Here is a 23,110-nt window from a genome sequence, read left to right as displayed (position 1 = left end):
ACCCAGACTGGGAGCCAGCACTGTTGTATGAAATCGCTGGCTGAAGAGAAGCAGAGGTGTTCTACTATTTATCAGAACTGATGATTATTGAGTGCATATGTGCTAATTTGTTGACCTAAACTAAGGATGCATGTGTGTTGGTCACTTACAGCATGTCAGGACAGTTCTGTGGCTTCTCCAGCAATCCTCCCTCCATGACAAAGCGGAGGACCTGCTCATTGGACAGACCCTGGTAGGGCTGCTCTGCCAGTGTCGCAATCTCCCACAACACAACTCCAAAGGACCTACAGGGAGGAAAAGAGGCCCTCTGTTCATGATAATCCTCAAAAACAGCTTTTAAAATACACAGAGGTTTAAGTTTGTGTGTGTGTGTGTGTGTGTGTGTGTGTGTGTGTGTGTGTGTGTGTGTGTGTGTGTGTGTGTGCTTACCAGACATCAGAGTTGGTGGTGAAGACGCCGTCCTTCAGAGACTCTGGTGACATCCAGCGGACAGGAAGCAAACCCTTACCACCTTTACGGTAGTAATCTGTCTCGTAGATGTCCCTGGTCATGCCAAAGTCTACACACACATACATGAAGGGAGGGAGGGAGGGAGAGAGAGAGGAAGGGGGGGATGGAGAGAAAAAGAGAGCGAGAGAGCAAATGAGGAATTGACAATGTCTAGCTTCATCTAGATTGTTCAATAAATTGACTAATTGAGCGATTATAGGAGATTGTTCTTAAATGGACAAACACTCATAGTCAAGTCATACAGCTACAGCTTTTATATTTCATTTATAAGCTCTGACAACTAGACTGGCCAGAGATTCAGGCTCATGTTCATATTTGTGGAATGCACGCTAACTTACTCTTTCATTGAGTGTTTTTTTCATTGTCTCCAAGCAATAAAAACAAACTTCATAACACTGTCAATGTTTCCAGTAAGGCTGCAGGTCAACAATAAAACAGTATGACATTGCTCTATGAGTTCCAAGTGATAAGAAAAGAAGGCAGGCAGTTTTTGATGGGGTGATCATATGCTTTGCCAACAACATGTGACTGTAGCGGTTTTGTAACTTCTAACAGTAATTATAAAATAAATGTGCAAAATGACATCAGATTTTTTGAAGAAGGATTTGGTCAATAAGAAGTATTAGTAGTAAAAACAATTGCAAAATCTGCTTATGTGGAAGTACAGCTGTTTAAAGGGATGTTGAGGAAAAACAGGTACTCTGTCAGCAGGGTACAACTAAATTATTAGACCATGTACTCCAAAGCCACAAAGGCCATGTATGATTGTGCAAAGGCGAAACTAAATGCTGTCCAATGAGGCAAACATCTGTTTCAAATGTTTTGGCAAAAGCTGGACCATATGTGAGAGGCTCCAAACACTACAAGGAAATTGTGTTGATCCTGGACTTCATACTGGGCATCGACTAATGGATGAGTAACGATTAAAAGTGTCGGGTTAAATCAACCAGAAAACTAAACTGCCCTGAGTCTCTAAAATCATTCATCACTGTTGGAGTCATATATTCTTTCCAAATAGAGCAACAGAAGTTTGAAACTGCATCAGGCCATGAAAATTATTTAATGTTTTTTTTTTTATATTGCAATTGTGTACTGCAAAACAACATGACCAATATCACAATGTCTTCTTTCCGAAGTTCAAAAAATGGATCATACCACTTCTTGCCTCTTTAGACAGTAAAAGGTGCCATTGCCCCTCTCCTACGTCAGCTCTTTGCCTGACAGTGACCTCTAACTTTTCTATCCCTGTTGTCCTTTACCTCCGATCTTAACAGTGAAGTCCTCAGCCACCATGCAGTTCCTGGCTGCCAGATCTCTATGGACAAATTTGTTAGCATTCAGGTAAGCCATGCCATCAGCAATCTGCCCGGCCATTTGAAGCATCTTCTTTAGGGGAGGGAGGGACAGGCTCGACCATTGCTGCTGTAGAGACAAATAAAGGAGAATGTAAGTCTTGATGACAACTAGAATTTAAGAGATGTCAAGGCAAAGATGCAAAGAAATGATGTCACATTAAATCAGGCATAGGTTCCTCTGCATCTTCACACACTGGTGACCTGGAGAGAGGGAGTAAAGTGGGGTGAGAAACTGAGAAGATACCTCTTTGGGCCGCAGGGAGCGAAGGTAACTTTTCAGGTCTCCTCGCGTCATCAGCTCCATGATGACCAGCGTGGGTTGGCCCTGGGAGACCACACCCAGGAGACGAACCTGCGGCAATCACAGCATACCACACTTTCATAACACAGAACAAACAGGCTCCATTGTTCTCTGTAAGATGATCTGGCTTCATGCGTCTTATTAAACAAGTAGTGCAACGTGCCCACCAAAGCTTTGTTAAACTGATATGGGTGTGTTTGCGTAGAATGTGCATGCATACCACATGGTGACAGTTGAACTCCTTCATGACAGAGGCTTCGTTAAGAAACTCTATCCGCTCCCTCATGCTGGCAGACTCATTGACGGTCTTGATGGCGACACGGGTCTCTGGTTCATCTTTGACCACGCCCTTGGCATTGCCCTCATACACCATGCCAAACGATCCCTGGCCCAGCTCACGGTTCAAAGCGATCTTCTCCCGTGCCACCTCCCACTCATCTGGTACATACACTGCAGAGACACACATAGGCAGGTATTAAATGTAGTGATAACAATGATAGAAACCACTACGGATATTTAGCCAGTATTTCCAAAACTACAATGCTTGGTGGAAATGAATATTAACCATTGCTTGAGGAATTCCTCGACTGAACAGAATAACAGAAGAAGAAATGATGCTGCCTGATATGTCTATGTACACATTCACTCACTTTCAGCAGCACTGAAGTACTCTGGGTTGACTGAAGCGTATAGTACTCCGTTACCCAGCCGGTCACTGTTCCTGGACAACCACAAAAAATGTTCAAGGTGAAAATCTTTGGAGATTTTGTGAAATTCCTTCATAACAGCATAGCAATAGCATTGCTTTACTTCACTGCTGTTTTCTAGCAGCATTTTAATCACATTAAGATTGTTGGGGTTTTTTCCTTTCATCTTAATTTTTGTCACAGTAAATATTTTAAACCGAGAGGTCCACTGAGATTATTACAATGTGCTTCCAGTAAGGAGAAGGGTGCCAACTCAATAACACTGTAAAATATTTCCTATTTTGCCAATTAGTTTTATGGACTGGATTTGCCTTTTGCCATGCCTGGGTATTAAAGTAGCAAACTAATTTAATGAACTTATGTTGAACTTGGCTGAAAGATTTATTGTGAATGTCTCCTGCTTCATGTTTGATCTTGTGGTGTTCTGTAAGTACTTCAAGACCTTTCCTCTTCATACAGTATATTGCTTACACAGTGCTTTAGATAGTACTATATCCTTGTTTTGGGTGTTTTATCTGCTCTGACCTTGCAGCTACTGCACTTAGCCTTGCCAGTCGCGACCATTTTGACTGGTGTCTCCCATGTGTTTTTCCAAATAATACTTTTCTTGTTTGTATTTGTCTGTGCTTTGCCGTGTGGCCTTGGCTCCGTCATTCGGGTTAGGTAGATTTTCTTATGTTGCTGCTACATGCCATTTTGTGTTTCTTTTACCTCCACCCAGAAAGGTTGTGTTTTTACAAACTGATTTTGACCTGATAAAATTGTGGGGACATTGGCCCAGCGAAGAAGCCATTACATTTTGGCCAGATCAAGGGGCAGATGCAGATTTTTAAAAAACGATTTCTTAACACAGCGAGACACGGCATTATTAGACATTTAAAAAAAAGACATGTTATATCATTATAGACTATCAAGAGGTGCAATGTGGTGCAGATGCAGATTTGACTGAGCTCTCGCAATGGAAATGTTGTTGTCAATCAAATATTGCTACAAACATGCAACCACCACAAAAGTGTGTCTGTCATAATACTGACTCTGTCGCATGCTTAAGGTTTTTATATTACTGAAACAGTTTGAAATAAAGGCTGAACAGTATTATAATAGAATTTTTCTCTCTTTAGGCCAGTATATTATTATTAGAACAAGAAAAAACAGTGTCTCGGCTTCTTTGGTTTTGGTGTAGGTACAGTATGTGCTCCAATGACGGCTGTTCCAGCTTTCCTTGTGTTTTGTTGTATCACACAATGTGTCATCACATTTTGTTCTGTGTTTATTCATTCATTAGATGGGTCTAAGTTAGGTTCTTTCTCTGTAACATCCTTTAAGACGTGCTTGCAACAAAACATTACATGGATTAAAGAAGTTAACCTTAACTTACATATTACAATAAAAGTAGAGTAATGATGGTAATTACAAATAGGCTGTGTCTACATTTTCCATTATTAATGTACCACTGACACAGAACTACACAAAGATGCATGCACGCAAGCACACACCTTTTCCTGTTGAGAACAATCAGTGCCGAAACCAGAAAGCAGATGAAGAGGATGACAGCGATGGGGACAAAGATCATGGCGTAGAGAATGTTTTCATATCCTGTGCGGCCAAATACAACATTGGTTATATATCTTTGATAACAAGGTGTAATAAAAAAGGTGTTTCTGCTTTGTTGTTTTGCAAATCTGCAAAACTAACCAGACATCTGTAAGTACAGGTTTAAAGGATAATGTTATTTGATAGTGCAAGAGTGTGTGTGTCTCTTACTTTCAGCTACATAGAGATCCATCATGTGTGTCCAGGATCCATTACCAGCCAGTGAAGTGGCTCGGACTTTGACTGAGTAGTTTCCTGGACTGAGGTTTGCCAACCGAACACCGCGCTGGGTCTGATACGTCTGACCCGAGACACATTCGTGCTTCTCAGCCTGACACACACAGACACAGATACACACACACAGGCTCAGTCTATTATCATCAACAGTTGGTTTTAAGTTTTTTTTTTTTTAAATGCGTGTTTTGGAAATATCAAAACAGACAGTGTGGCAGCTGCAGTCTTATTTATCAAGGAGGCCGAGACTGTTTAGCCTTGATATGTGTGCAGGTTTGACATTTGCTCTCAGAAAATTGATAGGTCAGACGGCGTTATCCTTGGTTCCTACCTCATTAGCCAGTTTAAACTTGATTTCATACATGAGGATAAGTCCATTAGGGCGAGATGGTGCTGGCCAGCGTAGAAACACCCAATCCTCATGGCCCTCCCAGGACACTGGGCCAGGAATGTCATCAGCCTTGTCTGTAGAACCACATGGTGATTAGGTTATTAAGTGTGAGCTAAAAATAAAAATGTGATGTAATATATAATGCCACAATTCACCAACCACTTTCATTATTTGCAATCACTGATCGTCGATTACTACATCACCCCACCTTCATCTTTGGATTGAATAGTGGGATGATCAGTTCATCAAGTAACAGTAACATAATGGTGGTAAACACACTTGAGTTACATCTGCCCAATATAAGGCTGACATGTATAACCTAGGAGGTAAATGTGATCACATATATTTTAAGCAATAACTTCATCAGATTTAGTGTAAACAACACATTTGTCCTCTAACCTGCAGGTTTGGTTCTGGAGAAGACGAACTCTGCAGCGCTACAGCGTTGGACCTGCCGATTGCAGGCATGAATGTCGATGCGGTAAACAGTGAACGGCTGTAGGCCAGAGATCTGCAGCTCCCGCTCTGTCACAGCCCGCTCCATGAACTCAAACTCACGCTCCTTTGCCTCCGGGTCTGCTGTGGTGTTGCTTCCGCCAGCTGTGAGAGGAGGGACAGTACTGCTGTTGGTGTGCAGCTGGCTGCGGCGGGACACAGTGGAGTTGGCAACGCCAAACACATCTCTACGGCGACGATCTGGTGGCCTGGAGACAAGAGGAAGGCACAGAGAAAAGATGGCGTGAGGGAGCTTAGATACGATACAAGAAGGGTAGGAGACAGAGACAGAGCACCAATATCATCAGGACAAGGCTATGCTCTCTGCACGTGTGTGCGTGTGTGCATGTGTGTCAGGAGAGACACACAGAAATATAATGTGATGCAGATGAAGATTAAGAGAGTTGGCCCAGTGCCTTGCACTTCAGCCAAAGGGCAAAACCACCATTTAGAAACAACAGGGGAAAAAGCTGTCCACGTGTACTGCAATTTATGTGAGAATAATACTCAGGGTGGGGTGGGGAAAGGAAGAATTGTTTCCTCACCAAAACTAGGCCAACACACTTTTGTGCCTCATTCACTAGAAACATTGGTATCAGAAGAAGAAATCTATTTCATCTTGCTTTAGTAAACAAAGTTGAAGTTGAACCAAACAAAAGTGACGGGTCAATGTGTTTTATGAACAGAAAAAGGTAATTTTGCAAAGAACCATTTTGTTGCAACTTGACTGGAACGAAATTGATGATGTTTCTGATAGTGATTAAATGTACAATTCTCATTAATTTGCTAGGCCTTGCTGGTTTGTGTGTTTGATACACTCTTGACAGCTTTAGGGATTATATGAATTGAAACAATTTTCTGCTGACATCATTTCTCCGAATGCTCTTGATGCGGAGCGGACATTAATGTAATCTAGCCACAATTCCCTTAAGTTCCAGTAAACAGCTTAAAGAGAGTAAAAACAAAGGGCGACTGTGTGGAAGGTTTTGCTATGTTTTGGGTTTATTCAGGAAGAAAAGGGTCCACTTTCTAACAAAGCTAAAAGGAAAGGATGATGGCCCAAGATTGTGACATCCTGTTATTCATCCTCTGATCTTTTATTACTGATATGTAAGAGGGGCACTCAAGACAAATTTCAGATGACGTGTTTGCATGTGATTTGGCCCAATAAAGTTTCTTTTCTGTTCTATTCCATTTATTAACTAAACTAAAACACACAAATGTCCAGTACACAGCCACTATGCCAGGTTGTAGAGAAATGATGATGAGTTATTTACCGTGGCGTGAAAATGGAGTTGTGCAGGAAGTTTTCAAACACTTTTCGGTAAGAGGCATCGGCAGCCTCAGCCTCCAGGTCCTCTACTGACTTGGGGCAGGGGCAGCAGGGGCCTTTATCTGTTCCGTCAGGGTCAGGCTTAGTGGGCTTGGTGTCCTCTTCCTGGTCTCCCACTCCTGTTGCGGCAATCCTTACAGGGATCTTCAGCTCTGGAAGGAAGAAGACGACATATTGAAATCTGTACAAAATCTATTCTAGTGAAGATTGGGTAGGGCTATGTGAGCATGTGTCCATACCTTTAGAGCAGTAGTTGTGCTGGTAAAGCTCTCTGTCTTCAGTTTGTTGCTGCCATCTGACCAGGTAGTATGTTTGGTTCCCATTTGGTGAGAGGGGAGGCGACCAACGGACCACCAGCTGGGTAGAGGAGTTAGAATAGGTTCGCACATCCTGAGGCATGGAGGGAGCTGAGAGACCGCAGGGGAGAGAGAAACTTCAGATTCAGACTTCAATTTTTTGTGTCATCGCGCTCCAAAACTAGGTCTTTCAGAGCTATTGCAAAACTTCTGACTTCTTCTTTCTAACTGGGATGCTGGCCAATCAGTGCAGATGTGTTATTCTGAGATCACAACCTTGCCTTGTCTTTACAATGCAGCTGGATTTATTTAAAGCCGTCCCTGTATTCATTGGATTATACTGTAGCTGGACATATTTGAAACAATTTTTCTCCGTCTCTTGGAATTGCAGCTGTATTTCATTAAAACCGTCTTCCTCTCCATCTTCTTACATCTTCTTACACAGAAATCAAATATCTCTTTCATCATGAAACAATTCCACGTCTATTTTCAAGCGTAAATACAATGTGAACAGATCCATTATCTGTCGCTTAAAGTATAGGAGTGGTTTCGATCATTGTGACCTTTCACCATTTTTTTTTTTACATTCTTCTTTTTAGCACTCCTTTACATCGCGTATAATCCTCAGTCCTACAAAATCATTGTGCATACCTGACGGGCTGGTGCGGATGTAAACCACTTCACTCTTGGCACTTGAAGTCGGCATATGTTTGTCCTCCACCGTGAGTGTGATGGCCTTGACGAAGATGGCATACTGCGTCCAGGGTTTCAGGCCGGACAGCAGCACCCCAGGGTCTGAATCCTTGTCCTGTGTGAGCTCCACATCAACCATGTTCCAGCTATTGGAGCCGCAACCATCCTGTCCTTCAAACTCTGTGATGTTCTGGAATGGCCTGCAAATGGAAAGGGGTAGTCTCAGACAATTATGGCCCAATCTATAATTTATTGTGACTTTCACTTCAGGAAGAAACATCAACTGTGTTTCTCATCAGATCTGGACATATTGTAAAAGCCTGCATTATTTCTGTGTGTTTACTATACAAACATTTCTAACAGGTAAACATATATCAAAAAGCATCAACTAGAATTCCTTTCCGTCTGGTCTTGCTTACGTATTCAGGAATGATAGTAGGCTTTTGTTTCCTGGCTTGTTGTGTCTGTCATTGCAGGTGCTTCAACTGCCAAATCATCTGCATTTTTCATACATACTTTTCTCATAGTTCAAAAACACATTTTCCAGTTCTTATTACGACTACAGCCTGTATCATGCAAAGACACAACATGAGTCTATTTATCATGGAAAGGGAAACAAGACAAGGGACAATGACTGGGGAAACCTACGCCTCCTTGTAGTAGACGATGAAGCTGATGAGGTCCCTGTAATCGTCAAGACGGTAGCGCTGCCAAGTCAGTTTGATCCTTGTACTTCTGGTGCTATTGGACTTAAACTTCAGGATTGTGCTCTCACCTGGAGATGGAGCATGGAGTTAAAACCAAAACATATTAAGCTGCTAGATAAACACATAGGGAGTGGACTGATTACAATTCTCAGTATGTGGTTTTGTGACAGTGTTTCATTTGACACTTACAGCTGGCTCTGTCCCCATTGTTAGGGAAATCGTTCTTATCAAAGTGGCCTTGAATGCTTGTCTTCCCCCACATTTTGCTGATCTCGGATATGCAGAGCTTTGGATTGGCTCTGAAGAACAGTTTTCCTGTCTTGATGGTCAGGTTATGCTGCTTCCAGTCCCAAAGATACTGCAGCTGCTGGTTGTCAAATGCAGAGAAGGCGTACATGCTGGAGGGACAGACATAAGCGATTTGTGTACGAGACAGTGTAAAGCAACATTTTTCAATGGGTAATTTTTCAGCATCTGTTCAATTGGGATTCATGCAATTATTTCATCTCAGCTCTTAAGAATAAAAACAGTTTAGCAGTTTAGGATGAATAGATGTTTGATTGACCCCCAGGAACTTTACTGGAAATAACATGGTCTTCCTCAATGAGTTGAACCTTTGCTGACTGTTTAGCAGAGTGTGTCTCTAGTCCCTGTGGATCTCCATTCATTGTTTGTGGTGAGAGAAAATGACTTGGATAGACTGATTAATCAGTAACTCATTCATTTGAGATGAGTATTCAGAATCAGCACAAGAGTAGGGGGGAAGGCAAGAAGGAGGGATAAGAAGGGAGGTGGAGTTTTTATGACTCATTTGGCAACATTCAGACAGGAATGACTGGAATGTGAGCCTTGAGACAGTACAATTCCAATGAACTGTGGTCCCAAGGAGAATGAGAAGGGGGAGGGAGTGAATGTCTCCCCATGACCCTAGGAGGCATTTCTGTAAACCATTCCTGAGCAAACTGGAAGGTACAATGCATTACATTACATTACATTACATTACGAGCATTTGGCAGACGCTTTTATCCAAAGCGACTTACATTACATTACCACCCTACGCAGAGGGGGGAGCAATTGAGGGTTCAGTGCCTTGCGACCCTCCAGTTCCCAGGCGGAAGCTCTACCCACTGAGCTACTGCCTCCCCTCCTAATGCATTGAGGAAACTGTAAGTGACATCTACCTTTAGCTTTTGTCGGTACAATTACGTGCCCAGGTTTATTAAGGGCACAAGTAAGTGTTTTATACTTTGTGTATTAGCAAAGCTACAGTTATCAATTCAAACAGTGATTTAGTCCTAAAAAAATGTTTCCAGTCTGAAACCCCAGTCAAAACATCCGATCAGCTCTGACTGTTCATTCCTTGTGTTTTCTCTTCATCCTGCATCTCTGTGATGACCTTTAACAGCAACAATCACATCAACTCTCACAGCAACGCACAAAAACCAAGGCCAAGGCAAAAGTTTTGTCCTCCAATGTGATATTTAGCAGACGAGATAAGGACAGATAAGGATCCCCTTCAGCAACTGTGATGACCTAAATCTGATGGTTTTCAGCAAAGTATCTCCGTACACACCGCCCATCTGATATTCCAAAGCTTTTACAGCTTTGCAAAGGATATTCTTAGAATGCTGGATATTTGTTTCCTTTTCATTGCCCAGTTAGTAGAAGTTTAATACTGTGACAAAAGAATCAGTTCAGTCATCATTCACCACAACTATTCCCTGGTGCTTAAAAATGTTTAATGGGGGCTGATTGTGCAATAGCCACAGTTAGGTAGAAACGGGGCAAAAGCTCAAATAATTGCAATAAAATCGAACCCAGTGGAGAGAGGCAGAAGAAGACAGGAAGACCCGGGCTGCAGGTATGTACAGTAAATGAGCATTTACGGGGAGCGGACATCTCTTATTTGAGAACATGCATGCCTGCCAGCATAGCACTTATGAACAGTCGAGACCATAAATTTTGTTTTAGAATGGAATTTGGTATGCGTGGTTGCTTGTAGGCTGATACATGTGCGTGTGTGTGGTCGTACTCGTCCAGAAGATCTTCTCCATCGATGTATCTCAGGCTGCGGAGGAAGGCCAGGGAGCTCAGCGTGTGGGAGTGTCTGATCCGCACATATCCAGTCACCCTCTGGATCAAGCCTGTGAAACTCTCCAGCTCCGCCACCATGTTGTCTAGAAACACACACACACACACCCACACCCACACACACACACCCACACCCACACACACACACACACACACACACACACACACACACACACACACAATGTCAGAGCTAGGATAAATCTCCATTCTCATATTCTCAGCCATTTTCCTCATCTACATTTACACTTTCTGTATATAACTATGTATGTTTTTTACTGTAGATTTACTGTTGCTCTTATATGTCGATTACTTGGCAATAAAGCTCTTCTGATTCTGAAAAATCAGGCTTCACAGCATTATTTCCCAGGATTTAATTGAAATATGTCCTGCACATTAACAGTTAGACTTAGTGCAGGTTACTGAATTTAGCTATGCATACAGTTGCAATGCAAGTGGTGTTTGCTCATGGACTCGCTTCAGAGTTTCACGGCATTCTGGAAGATTAAACACTGTGGCCACCAGAGGGCCAAAACATAGATCATCACTTGTCTGCAGCAAAAACACTTTGAGATACTTCTGATTGTGCTCAACAGTGCAAAGAAAAGTGCAAACAGTCAAAGGTAGTTTCTTTTCAAAGTGTCCATTTTTCTGGCTGTGACTGTTGCTGCACTGCTGGCAGAGCAAATGTTTATATTACTGCATCCGTATTAGGTATTGCATTTTGTAATGTGTGTGTAGCAGTAATTCAAGAGGGCGTGCGTGACTAACGCTTTTCTTTGTAGCTGCATAATGGTTCGGTCTCCAGCGAATACAAGTCCAGGGATGTGTATGACACAATCGTTCTTCTGAGAATGTTCTACAATAATGAAAGAGATCTGGCTGACTACGTACTATAGCTGTGTATAATAATGGTTATAATTCAGCTTATTTCAGCACCTAATAATACTAAAAACATTGTCTCACTCTCACAATGCAATGCCTTAACTTAATTTTGAAGGGTTGCTGTTGTTGTTAATATTGTCGGAAGTTATCATGATTACACCCAAAAAATAATTAGCACTATATCCATCTTAGTGTAGCCCTAAATGAATCTCAGCAGTTGGTACTAAGCGGATACAGTATAGAATAATACTTCAAACAAACCAAGAGGCAGGGTGGAGTTTCTAAATCATTTCCTCCGACTGGGAAATCTGGGACTTGTGCCTTACTGTCATCAGTCATGGTTCAACCTCTAGACCAACTTCTTCATGCTTTCAATCTCTAAACCAGCTGGGAAACTCCAAGAGGGGGAACTAAATGAGAACTGCTCTGCTCTCCTTTGACTTCTACTAGCAGAGGTGGTGAGTAGTAGCATTGTAGTGTGGGGGGGTGTAGGGTTGTAGTTGTGTGCTGCAGTACTTACGGCCTCTGCGGATGTTGATTTGCAGGTTGCCTTTGATAACAGTGCAGCCTTTGAGGGACTGAGCGGCGTCCATAGAGTCGATAATCTTCTCCTCGCATATTTTGTCACACAGACCATCACAGGCGCTACAGAACATACTAGACAAGACAGATATGGCGAGACAGCAGACAGTGAGGCTTTCTTCACAACATGCCAACCCTGGAGATACTGATATCATAAGTACCATGACCTGAAAATGCTACAGTAACAGCTTTACGACGTCCATGACGCATTTAACTGCAACTTTCACAATTTGCCAACAAGGTGTTTACAAAAGGAACATTGGCAATCCTCAAAGGCAGTCATTTAGCAGTTTAGTTTTAGAAATAAAAATGTCACTTCCTTACATTGTAGGTCATCTTTCTGAGTTTCTGTTTTGTTTGAAGTGTATAGCTCACCTGTTTGGTGCAGTGCGAGTGTATCCTGATGGGCATTCAGGCATGCACTCTCCGGCGTGGATTATGAAGCTGTCGAACTCGGGGAGGTGAACTTTGGAGCAAAGCTCAGCACTGATGCAGCGCCAGCCCTCAAATTTGTAGGTGCCAGGCGGGCAGTCGGCCACGCAGTGCCCTTCATGGTAGTAATGCAGACATGCAGCACATGCTGTGTCACTGTCAGGGACTGTGCAGCTGCCCAGACACTGAGGGTGGCAGCACTCACCATCAGCTGTGCAAACTCGCCGTGGACACTTCTGTGGACACTCTGTGGGGGTACAGAGAAAAACAACAGTGTGGATTTATACCAAGGCAGATGATGATGTTCTATGTTGCACATAGTAGATCCAAATTCAAGTGTTGATTTCTGGTAGATTTCTGATCAAATCCTTATTTATATTTACAATTGCGTTAAGAATACACAATCTCCATCACAGTGTTACTTTAATTGATTTCTATATTGCAGAAAGGGATTCTGTCCATAGCATCCACTGATGGACATTTAGCTTTGCATCACAAGCAGAAGCTGAAACCAAACCAAAATCAGGTAACTACAAACACTGCGTACCTGCATAATGTCAATGAAATATGGGCAAAATAAACACATCGTATCACTTGTTGTCAGAGCGGATGTGTAAAACCGCTGCTCCTGTTTATTTGATTGTAATTTACTCAATCATAATGTGTGTTAAAAGAAGGTGAGCAAATGGATCAGGCTTTACATAACTGATATTAAGCCATTAGAAATGCAGAGATCAGGCCTAATACCTGCTCTTACTATCCATAACATATACTAATACTACCTGCCTGTACATCCTTTTTTGTGATGCTGCAACATCTAACATCTCTCTCCATCTAACAGCCATCAAAACATGTGTCAGAGTGCAACAAACAGACAACAGTGCGGTCCTGAGACTTAACTCATCGCTGGCACTCATTTACTGGAGGTGAATGACACAAACACATACTCACATGAACACACAGGTTTACCATCTCGCTGAGCCCAGATTAGAACTTGCATAAGAACAAAACCAGGTGCTTTTGACGAAGGCACATAAGCTACTTGCAATACCAGAATTCTCTACAGGAATATGTGCAACTGTGTACCGCTGTTTGGGGTCATCCCAGATCCACAGTGATAAACAGCCCCCTCTCCAGGTTTTCCAGGGAGCTTTGCTACAAATAACTCTTACAGTTGCTGTGGTGTCCCTCTAAATAAGAGGATATTGTAACAGATGACAGGAAAAACTGATTCAGGAGCTCCAGAAGGAAAACAACAATCTTAGAAGCGGACTGGTGGATATTTAGGATGCAATCACACCTGGTGGTGAACCTTGGCTCAAAGACAGAGAATTCCCAGCAAGGAAAACAAACAGGAAGCACCAAGCAGTGTATTGCAATAGTCGACAAGCCTATGGATAAGAACAGGATAAGAAGTTTTTAAATGTCAAATAGCAACAAAACCATTAGGCCACTGACACGCTAACCGCATATTATAAAACAGTCCAGCATCCATCATCACCAAAATAGAGAATTCGCCCTGAACACAACGTCAACGTTAATAGCATATATGTCAAAACGTTTGTGTACAAAGACACACTATTAAGGTCTCATTCCACCAAGAGAAACAAATATACTGTCCACAACAAAATCAGTGTAGATCAGTGCTTGAAATTATTTGTGCGAGTGCTTCCAGGCACAGACATGGAAAAAGAAACCACATCTTTAAGAGAAACAAAAACCTCTATTTTGATTATATCGTCCACCAGTGGGTAAAACTAATATTAACATAAACAAACCAAAGAGGAGCTATGGGGAAATTATGTGTTATGCATAGGATGCTGACTGCAAACCACTGTGATGTGTTTCAACATGTTGTCCCAATCAAATTTGTCAGGAAACAAGGAGGCCTGGAGAAGATGACGCCCCTAACTTCTCTTATAGAGCATATTTTTATACACAGATTAAAATCTAAATTGAGCACAACTGGTGTTCTCCGTCAGTGAGAAAACCGCTACCTAGTAGGTTTTGGGTGGATTATCAGTTAAACCAGAAGGCAAGAATGCGGTGCCGCACCAATTATTCTTCGACTTGGTTGAGCCCCAACTCCATGATAACAACTACACACCGCAGTTACAACATTCCACAGTAACACAATGTCAACAAGAAGTGTGATTACTCAGGGTTAAAGACATACCCAGGTCGATTCCTGTTTCCAAAGCCGAGTTCTTGAGGATGAAAACATGCAACATGATTTCTAACTGGGCTGGTCCATGTGCATGACAACAATTTTCACATTTTCACATGGATTCAAATGATTAAATTTGGGTTTGGTCACAACGTAAATATATCAAGTAGTAAAGCAGCCTACTATTAAATATAATTTTAGAATTGTCACGTTCAACTTTTAACCATTTTAAACTTCCCAACATTGATGGAAAAAATGGGTGTTTCCTACATCACCGCTTCAATCTGAAAGGCTTAACAAAACTGTAAAAACAAAATTGTAAAAAGGCATTTATGGAGTTGATAGCATCCACACAGTACAGCTTTGTCAATCATTCCACAGCATTCTAGCTGTAAAATAAAGGTTGCTGCGGTGGGTCAAAAGGCAGATACAGCGCTTCCAGGGAAACAGAAATACCGACCCAGCGGGACAACAGGCTGGGAAGTTCACACCAGTAACCAGTCAAAGGGTGGGAAAAAATTTTGGCTTGTTGCTTTTAAATTATTTGATTCCGACAGCCACTTCAGGCCTATTTGCTTGCCAGTTATATGATCGTAAAACAATAAAATATTACAATTACTATATATATACTGTATATCTAAATATTACACACTGTATGTACTTATGTAAGAGCAAACCTTCTGTAGTAGGGCTCTGCTGTATCATGTTGCTAGATGTGAATAAGTCACTTTCCTCAACTTGTGAGCTCTTGTAAGTCTCAATTTACGATGCCATATATGTGGTAATCAGGCAACTATTATTGTCAGCAGAGATGTTATTGCAGTTTTGAGTCAAGATGAAATGAGATGAGATAGCCACGACCACCAAAATTAAAGGGCCTCTGGACCCAATAGCCCCACCGAGAATAATTTTGGAAGGTGAACAAGGAGTGACTGCCAGATTGCTGGTCCATAAACAAGCAGGCAGGCAGATAGGCAGGCAGGCAGGCAGGAGATATCCTGTGAGTCAATCACTGCCCAATTCAAATGTAATGATTATGGAAGGAGGAAGAACAAATAAATCACATAAATAAGACATGAAGTCGGTTACTAGTGAAAAGGCACTTTTTGAAATCCAAACGCTTACGTCTAAGAGACACCTGTCATGCCTATGCCATACTTAACTCTTCAAATGACCTTCAATCTGATCAGCCAGAGCATAGGAGTGTCTCTGTTATGACTGAGCGGTAGATAAAGGAATATTGATGGAAAATATCCAATTTAACACCATTCATTTGGATTCCCTGTATGTGCATAACAGCCAAAACCTGAAAAGGCCCAGCTGGTTAGGGCTGAGTCTGGCTCCGATGGCTCCTTATTCTATCAATAATATCGGGTTGAATTTCAGTTTTCCCCCTTAAATCCTTGTATTAAGTGCACATCTGGTCTCTGGTCCTCCCGGCACAATGTGTGACATTTAAGAGCTTGTCAGCTTATTGCTCTTGGTTACACATAACACAGCAAAATGAACAAAGATGAGCTATAGCAGAAATGACTTTGTCCAAACAAAAGAAAAGACTAGGCTATGAACCGGACACCGTCAGCAGTAAAATCTGCTAAAGGGTGCAATGGCAGATGTCACTTGTAATTTAAAAAAAACTGAATCTGTATCCTTTTTAGTAGGCCCAGACATAATTCAGACGATTTGTTTTCAAAACTGAAAATGTTTTTAAACTCTGGTATGTGTGTGTGTGGGGGGGGGGGTATGTCGGTAAGTGGAATGAATGTGGAATTAGCCCCATCCTTTTTCCAAACTCCACACACTCACTGCCCTCCCAGTGAGTTCCAGTAACCAAGAACTGAACAGCACCAGTACGGTTTGCTCGGACAGAATACCAGCTTAATGATTGACAGAAAACACAACAATATAACTGTGTTTCCATTCTTGTACAAAGCACGCTTTGTTACGGCCATATGGACTGTCTGTCAGTGAGTCAGTGTGTTAGCCTGTCAGTGAATCAGTCATTCAGAAAAACAGTCAGTCAGTCGAGTGTTTGGTGGCTGTGCTGCAGAACAAGGATCTCCATTCATTCTGTTCATTCACAGCGCTACATGACTGACCAGTGCTGTCCAAATCCCAGTAGAAACCAGACATCGTAACTGGCCGGTCAGTTCAGCTGGTCGAATGTACAACCACAGACTGACATCCAGCCAGTCAAGGTCAGCTTTACAGTCTCCTCATCATCACATATGCTTTTGTCTGTGTTGCCAAACTCCACAAACAACCAAATGCTATTGCAATATTGAGGTAGACAGACAGCTCCATAATTCCACCAAACTGCTAATTATTTCATTCCTGCTTATCCACTGTTAACAACATGGCTCTAACAAAACAATACATTAGTGCAAAGGTATTTCATAAAGTCTTCCACAAGTGACATGACACGAGAGATTTATGTTTGCACCAGATACGTTCATGCCAATATGGATTCTGGCAGGTCCCGTCGCCACCCTGCTGTGAGAAGATCAGCCCCCACTGTTCCCAGCTATGTCTCAAGGGAGTCCGGCCCATCAAACATGCTCAATATTTGCAAGGTGGCCTGTGGCTATTTTTTCATTTACTCAGTGAAGTGAGGCAAGTTAAGTTTACTTCTGACTTCTGTTTACTTTCACACTCAGCCATTCTCTCTGTTGGGTGCTCTCTTTGTCTCGTTTTTTTAATGAAATCCCCACTCAGACAGGGAGCAATCTGGCAAATATTTGCGTGTCAATTGGAGGGAAATGAAAAGAGACATCACACTTGACGCAAATACATGTTTTTTGAAAGGCGTGCATCTGTAAACAAAGTGTATCCTGTAATGCGCTACTACAGCATCTTTATCTCATCTGCCAGTGTGCCAGCTGTTCTGCAGTCTAAGGTTTAACTTACACTACAAATGACTCACGGCTCTGTATGTGAGATTGGATCCGTTTCATAAAACTAACTGGTGACTTCTGCTGTCATATATTTTATGCTTTACTAGAAATCAGCAAACAGAACATGCTGGATTTTTCATAGCCACAAAACACAAGCTGATAAGGTCATTTTGTGAAAGTTTAAAGCATGTAATAACAACAACAAAGTCAGAGATGCCACCAAAGCAAAATCATGCAACTCTATTATTTCTAGCAATAAAGCCGATTTCCACAGCTGAAAAGTAAAATCCCCTTCTCATCGGCCTGTTGTCATTGGCTGGGACAACAGAACATTGTCATTTATTTTCTTTCTTTCTTTCGTATTTGTATGAAACCCTGTTAACTGACTCAAACAAACCCCAGGCTTCCAGGTTCCAGTGAAACTAATGAAATGAATACAAGGTGTTGCCAACTCATAACGTCTTCATATTTCCCTGGCATCACATGCTCGGTTAGTTTACTACTTCGGAAGATACCTGAACAAGTACAGGCACGGTTACCGTTTACGGTAACACCTGTAGGGTGACAGGATATCAAGAGACACTGCTGGACCAACACGTCTACTTCTCCTCACAGCCTCGGGATGTGTCCCAAAGGAGGTGTGCGGTCTGTAGCTTCCTGTTGCTAATTACAGGTTGTACAAACACAGTAACAGAGGGGAAACGCTCCAGTACCTGTGAGTGACGAAACCAGCACATGTTTCCCTCTGGTGCTCTTTCTCTTATTAAGAAGGCAGCAGCATATTACATGTTTGATGCATATAGTATTTTCATTAGTCCTGGGAAGTCCCCACTTGCTCATGCATGGATGTGATGTATGGTGTTGTGCTCTGCTCGTCTACTTTGACTGGCTAACATTTGCTTCGCCTATAGTCGTTTTAGATATTGGGTACATTGTGTTTGAGATTATATCTTGAATTATCAAGATGCAACGATTTTCAGTTTACCAGGTGGCTTTATCTGAAAGAGATATCTTTACATGAATGAAGTAGTCAGCTGCTTAGTTGATTTGTGAAACAAATCAAATTCCCTGTAATTACCTAATTGTCAATGCATAAGCGACAGCATTAGACATTTAGCCTTGGACAGACTAGACAGAACTAAGTGCACCTCTGAGAAAAAACTATCACCTTCCCCATCAGCTGACACAAGAGGAGGGCTCTGCACAAAAAGGAATTCCTGGAATCCCCCTGCCACCTGACCTGGAAAAGTCAAGAAACAATCAAACGCTTTTTCCCCCCCCCAAGAGCCTTCATAAAGGCCGGACAAAAGACGAGTGGATGAGCTTTACAACGTGCCGCCACCTGAGCTGTTTCGCAATACCTGCACCTCCATGATAATGTAAGAGGAGGACAGACTCCGCAAATGGATCCAGTTCCAGGAGGACAAACGCTGTGTTCTAGCAATAACAATGGCAACTATAAGCCTGTGATTTCAAGAGGTGAAGTTGAGGTCAGAAGGCAAAAAGCTAAAATCTTTCAACAGAATGCATTGTCAGCTTGCTGTGCAGTCACAAAGCTTTTAATACTTACTAATCGGAGACAAAGGCCCCACATTTATTAAGATAAGAGATCACACCTGACTCTAAACCTCAAAAAATTCCAACCAATCTCATCCGTTCACAATCATTTCTTGCTCCACGATAGAGAAGAGACAAATGTGTTTCCAACGACACATTTGTATATACAAAAAATACAGAAACACATTATTTCCCTGTTTTTAGTAACATTGTTGATGTTGTAAAATAACATTATGTACATGAAATCTATCAATATTGAGCAGTCTGCTAATTAATGCACATTTGCACAAACCAACAATTACATTCTAAAGCAAATAATACTTAACAAGCATTGGTTAAAAAACATTTATTATACCCAACAGATGTGAGGTGGATGGAAATGTACTTAGATCTCAAGAAGAGGCCTAGGTGTAGTAGTGGAGTGATCATAGTAGTATTAGTTGTTGTAGTGTGTAGATTCAATCAATGGGAGCCGTTTCAAGTACAGTTTGGGGGGAGGGAGTTCCCAAGAAAGATCTAATGAAACTAACACAACTGACAGTCCAGGTGCTCAATTAATTAGTGGCTACACATACATTAGATTATGTTTTAAAAGTTAACTGTTTTGACAAATACCCACCAACAAACCCATCCACCCACTGACTTTATTGGAGGTAGACAGAGACACAGACAGACAGACAGACAGACAGACAGACAGACAGACAGACAGACAGACAGACAGACAGACAGACAGACAGACAGAGAGAGAGAGAGAGAGAGAGAGAGAGAGAGATGCCTTTGTGTGGAGAGTGTTTACTTGGCATGGGCAGAGAGTAGCGTCCCTGGAATTTGATGGAAAGGACGGAAAAGGCTGCGAGTAAGATTTGCCCTCACCTCATTTGCGGTGCGAGTGACCCATCTCTGTGTGTAAGGAAATGTTGCTTTCTTCTCCCAACCATAATTCAAGGCCTGGATGTTTCATGCACAATTGTTTCATTCAGGGCCAAAGGAATGAAAAGGGTGTGAGGTGTGGAAAGCATAATGGCAATGATGCTAGTGGTTAGAGACAACATGATGTCACACTAGTGTTAGAAGAAATGAACCCATGACCTCTGGATTATGGGTTCATTTCTGTTTTCACTGTGGTAGATGTTAGTCTAGCTTTCTGTGAGCACCACAGATAATCAACACTATCTGTTCAGTAATGAGAAAAGGTGACTTGTCTGCATAGGCACCTTACAAAGAATTATCAGTCAAATTTCTTTATTCTAAGGTGAGCAAGTTTGGTTTAGAAAGGTTGGGGACAAAAATGGAATTGAGGTTCAGTCCTGCATCTTGTGTGAACAGCAATGATAAGTGCCTGCAGTCGAATGTCAATGGGTCAGAAACAATTTCATTACCGTGACGGAATTTGCACGTTACATTGGTATCACGGTCAAAAAGGAGTCTACTCAAAAACAGAACATCATGAAAAGGTACAAATACGGGTCTTACTTTCACAAAGAGGGTCAAGTGCTCAGCAACAGCCTTATGAAGGAGGAAACAACTAAAAATAGCAAAGATCATAAAACAAAACTTCATAGTGAAATTGCACGGAAATTGCATACCACCATAAAGTGTACTACGGATGTATATAGAACAGTTAAACGGGATGTTAAATTTGAAACCAATTTCAAATACACATCACACTAAAAATGTGCTTCGATGACGCAAAACCTCCAATCCTGTGATCAAGGCACACGGAAACAAAGGAGACCAGGGCCTTATAACAAATCGTAAAAACTATTCCATCCAAATCCAACCATCCTCAAGTCTACAAACAAAGGACACGTCTTCGTCCCTGGTCATAGCTCATCCCAATCGGACGGTGTTAACAGAGCACAATTAAAGGCCACATAATTATAGTAGGCGCTTAAACGGAGCCAAACCAGCAATGTTCTCTTCCAGGAATTCCAGGGATGGGTGTGACTGTTCACTAAAAGTAGTCGTGGATGTGCCTGGTTTACAAAGCAGTTCCTATAATTACCATCTCTGACAGTCTCCAGGCTCTGGGTCAGGGTAATGGGTGCACAATTAGTTAAGCATCGTCATACATTTTGATTTCAGTTTCAATATTTAGTAACTAATGGGCAAATTAGAATACCAGCTGCCGTTGGAAAATAATTAGATACATAGTATATAAACACACAGAATCAAGTATTTTTGCACCTTCTTTTCAACGTTTAGTTTCAGAATTTATCAATACTAATAATAATGGGTTTAAACCTGCCTACATTGTAGAAATCTTCATCAAATTTAACACAGATGGATTCAAAAAGCGACTGATATTTACTGCCATCTAAAGATATTTACATATGTAAGCATAGTCATGTCATGCAGGGGCAAGTATGTTATTTTTTATTTGAATCCATTTTACTTCAATAATTGTTTAATGATAAAAACACAGTGCCAGTCATGACAAATTACATCAATACTAAAATGTAGGGTAATCAAGAGTGAAAATGCAATGGATGGATGAATTAGACAACTGCTTAATTATTTCTTGTCACCCAGGCACAGCACATATATGCCTGACAGCTGTGAGCTGAGTGTCTGTTGTCTGTTGCCTTTGTGGCGTCTTCAAACACAACTTTTAACAGCAGGCGTGAGGTGACACGGGGTGACAAGCCAGCCCGCTTTTATCAGCTCTTGTTTGGAGGTTGGCTTGTTGCCTCTGGCTTGTACTTTCATTTTGTTTTGTTTATCTGGGAAAGTTGTGCTATTAGTCAGTGTTTTAAATTTTGTCAGTTTGTCAAATTATCACATTAACTACTGATGAAAATAATATACAATTCATATATTTCTATATTGTCAAGTTAATTAGTTCAGAAGAGGTGCACTGTTTCTTGTAACATACTATTCCACACATCTGCTGTGTCCCTCTTACCTTTTTATTTCTGGCTAGGTCTCTCCATTTCTTTCTCTCTCTGTGATCACAGAAGAGCTTGAAAGGTCAGTTAATGGAACAGCCAGTTTTACATCTGCTTCACGCATCAGGTAAAACTGCCTCCACAAACTCATCTATCCTTATGACAGTAACAAAGCCAGACACCTGCTGCGCCTCACTGTGAATCATTGTTTGTGTAGTCATAAAGCCAGGCAAGGAGCTGTGTGGCCCAAAGCGGCGGCTTGAAATCGGATTCTGAGACTCAAGCTTACACTGTGGACAACCGATATGTCCAAAACAATTATCTTACAAAAGACAATTTTTCTTTTACAAAAGACTTTAGACTGTAGATACCCCAAAGCATTGGTTAGGCATTACAGCCCAAAGATACTGCCTGCCTGACTGTATCTGCCTGACTGAGTCCCAACACGTGGAGTCCATGTGGGGCTACAAAGGAACATAAACTGCTTCAGATGGCGATGTGGTGGGGGTGGGTCATACATCAGGCAATGAGAACATGCAGTATGTTTAGATGCATGTTCAAACATTGATTCTACTCTGATTAATGGAACAAACCAATTCTTTTAAACAACGTTTCATCAAAATCAGCAAAGATAAACAATGATGAAGCAATGGGAAGTAAATCTACTTGACCATGTTAAGATTACCTTTTTATTCTTTTCTCTTATGTGTGGCTTTTTAGATCATCAATGAATATCAACGGACCCCAAATAGTTAACACACCTCCACGTTATTACCAATGCAAACCTATCACACCAAAAGTGCAGCTTTCACTAACATTGGACATATATTGTAAGTAACTGTTAATGCAAAATAACATCTGTCACTCATTTACCACCTAGTAAACAGACAAACATCTGCTCACAAGCCTGCGTCACCAAACTCTACACTCAGGCTAGTGTGTGTATATATTAGCAACAAACAGACAAATGTAACTTGGAAAGCATCTACTGTCTCCATCATT

At 41.6% G+C, this 23,110-nt stretch overlaps 1 protein-coding gene across 1 annotated transcript in view; it reads right to left on the bottom strand.

The window, feature by feature from the left end:
• Positions 1-23,110, bottom strand: part of igf1rb (insulin-like growth factor 1b receptor) — a 37,693-nt gene that overhangs the window by 3,386 nt on the left and 11,197 nt on the right. The window contains exons 3-20 of the mRNA XM_076155496.1: positions 12,546-12,849; positions 12,109-12,245; positions 10,648-10,792; positions 8,805-9,013; positions 8,557-8,683; positions 7,867-8,108; positions 7,159-7,326; positions 6,864-7,071; positions 5,491-5,795; positions 5,032-5,165; positions 4,638-4,797; positions 4,370-4,469; positions 2,817-2,887; positions 2,387-2,616; positions 2,110-2,217; positions 1,770-1,932; positions 430-559; positions 150-284 (exon numbers count right to left, since the gene is read on the bottom strand). Coding sequence (XP_076011611.1) covers positions 150-284; positions 430-559; positions 1,770-1,932; positions 2,110-2,217; positions 2,387-2,616; positions 2,817-2,887; positions 4,370-4,469; positions 4,638-4,797; positions 5,032-5,165; positions 5,491-5,795; positions 6,864-7,071; positions 7,159-7,326; positions 7,867-8,108; positions 8,557-8,683; positions 8,805-9,013; positions 10,648-10,792; positions 12,109-12,245; positions 12,546-12,849 — 3,076 coding nt within the window. The remainder of the gene's footprint in view (positions 1-149; positions 285-429; positions 560-1,769; positions 1,933-2,109; positions 2,218-2,386; positions 2,617-2,816; positions 2,888-4,369; positions 4,470-4,637; positions 4,798-5,031; positions 5,166-5,490; positions 5,796-6,863; positions 7,072-7,158; positions 7,327-7,866; positions 8,109-8,556; positions 8,684-8,804; positions 9,014-10,647; positions 10,793-12,108; positions 12,246-12,545; positions 12,850-23,110) is intronic.

The sequence above is a fragment of the Genypterus blacodes genome, unplaced genomic scaffold (assembly GCF_046128005.1).
Source record: "Genypterus blacodes isolate CSIRO-AG114 ecotype Tasmania unplaced genomic scaffold, CSIRO-AGI_Gbla_v1 ptg000067l_1, whole genome shotgun sequence".
NCBI classification, from domain to species: Eukaryota; Metazoa; Chordata; class Actinopteri; order Ophidiiformes; family Ophidiidae; genus Genypterus; species Genypterus blacodes.
The sequence above is the reverse complement of the archived record's forward strand: the minus strand, read 5'-3'. Positions and strand labels throughout refer to the sequence as shown.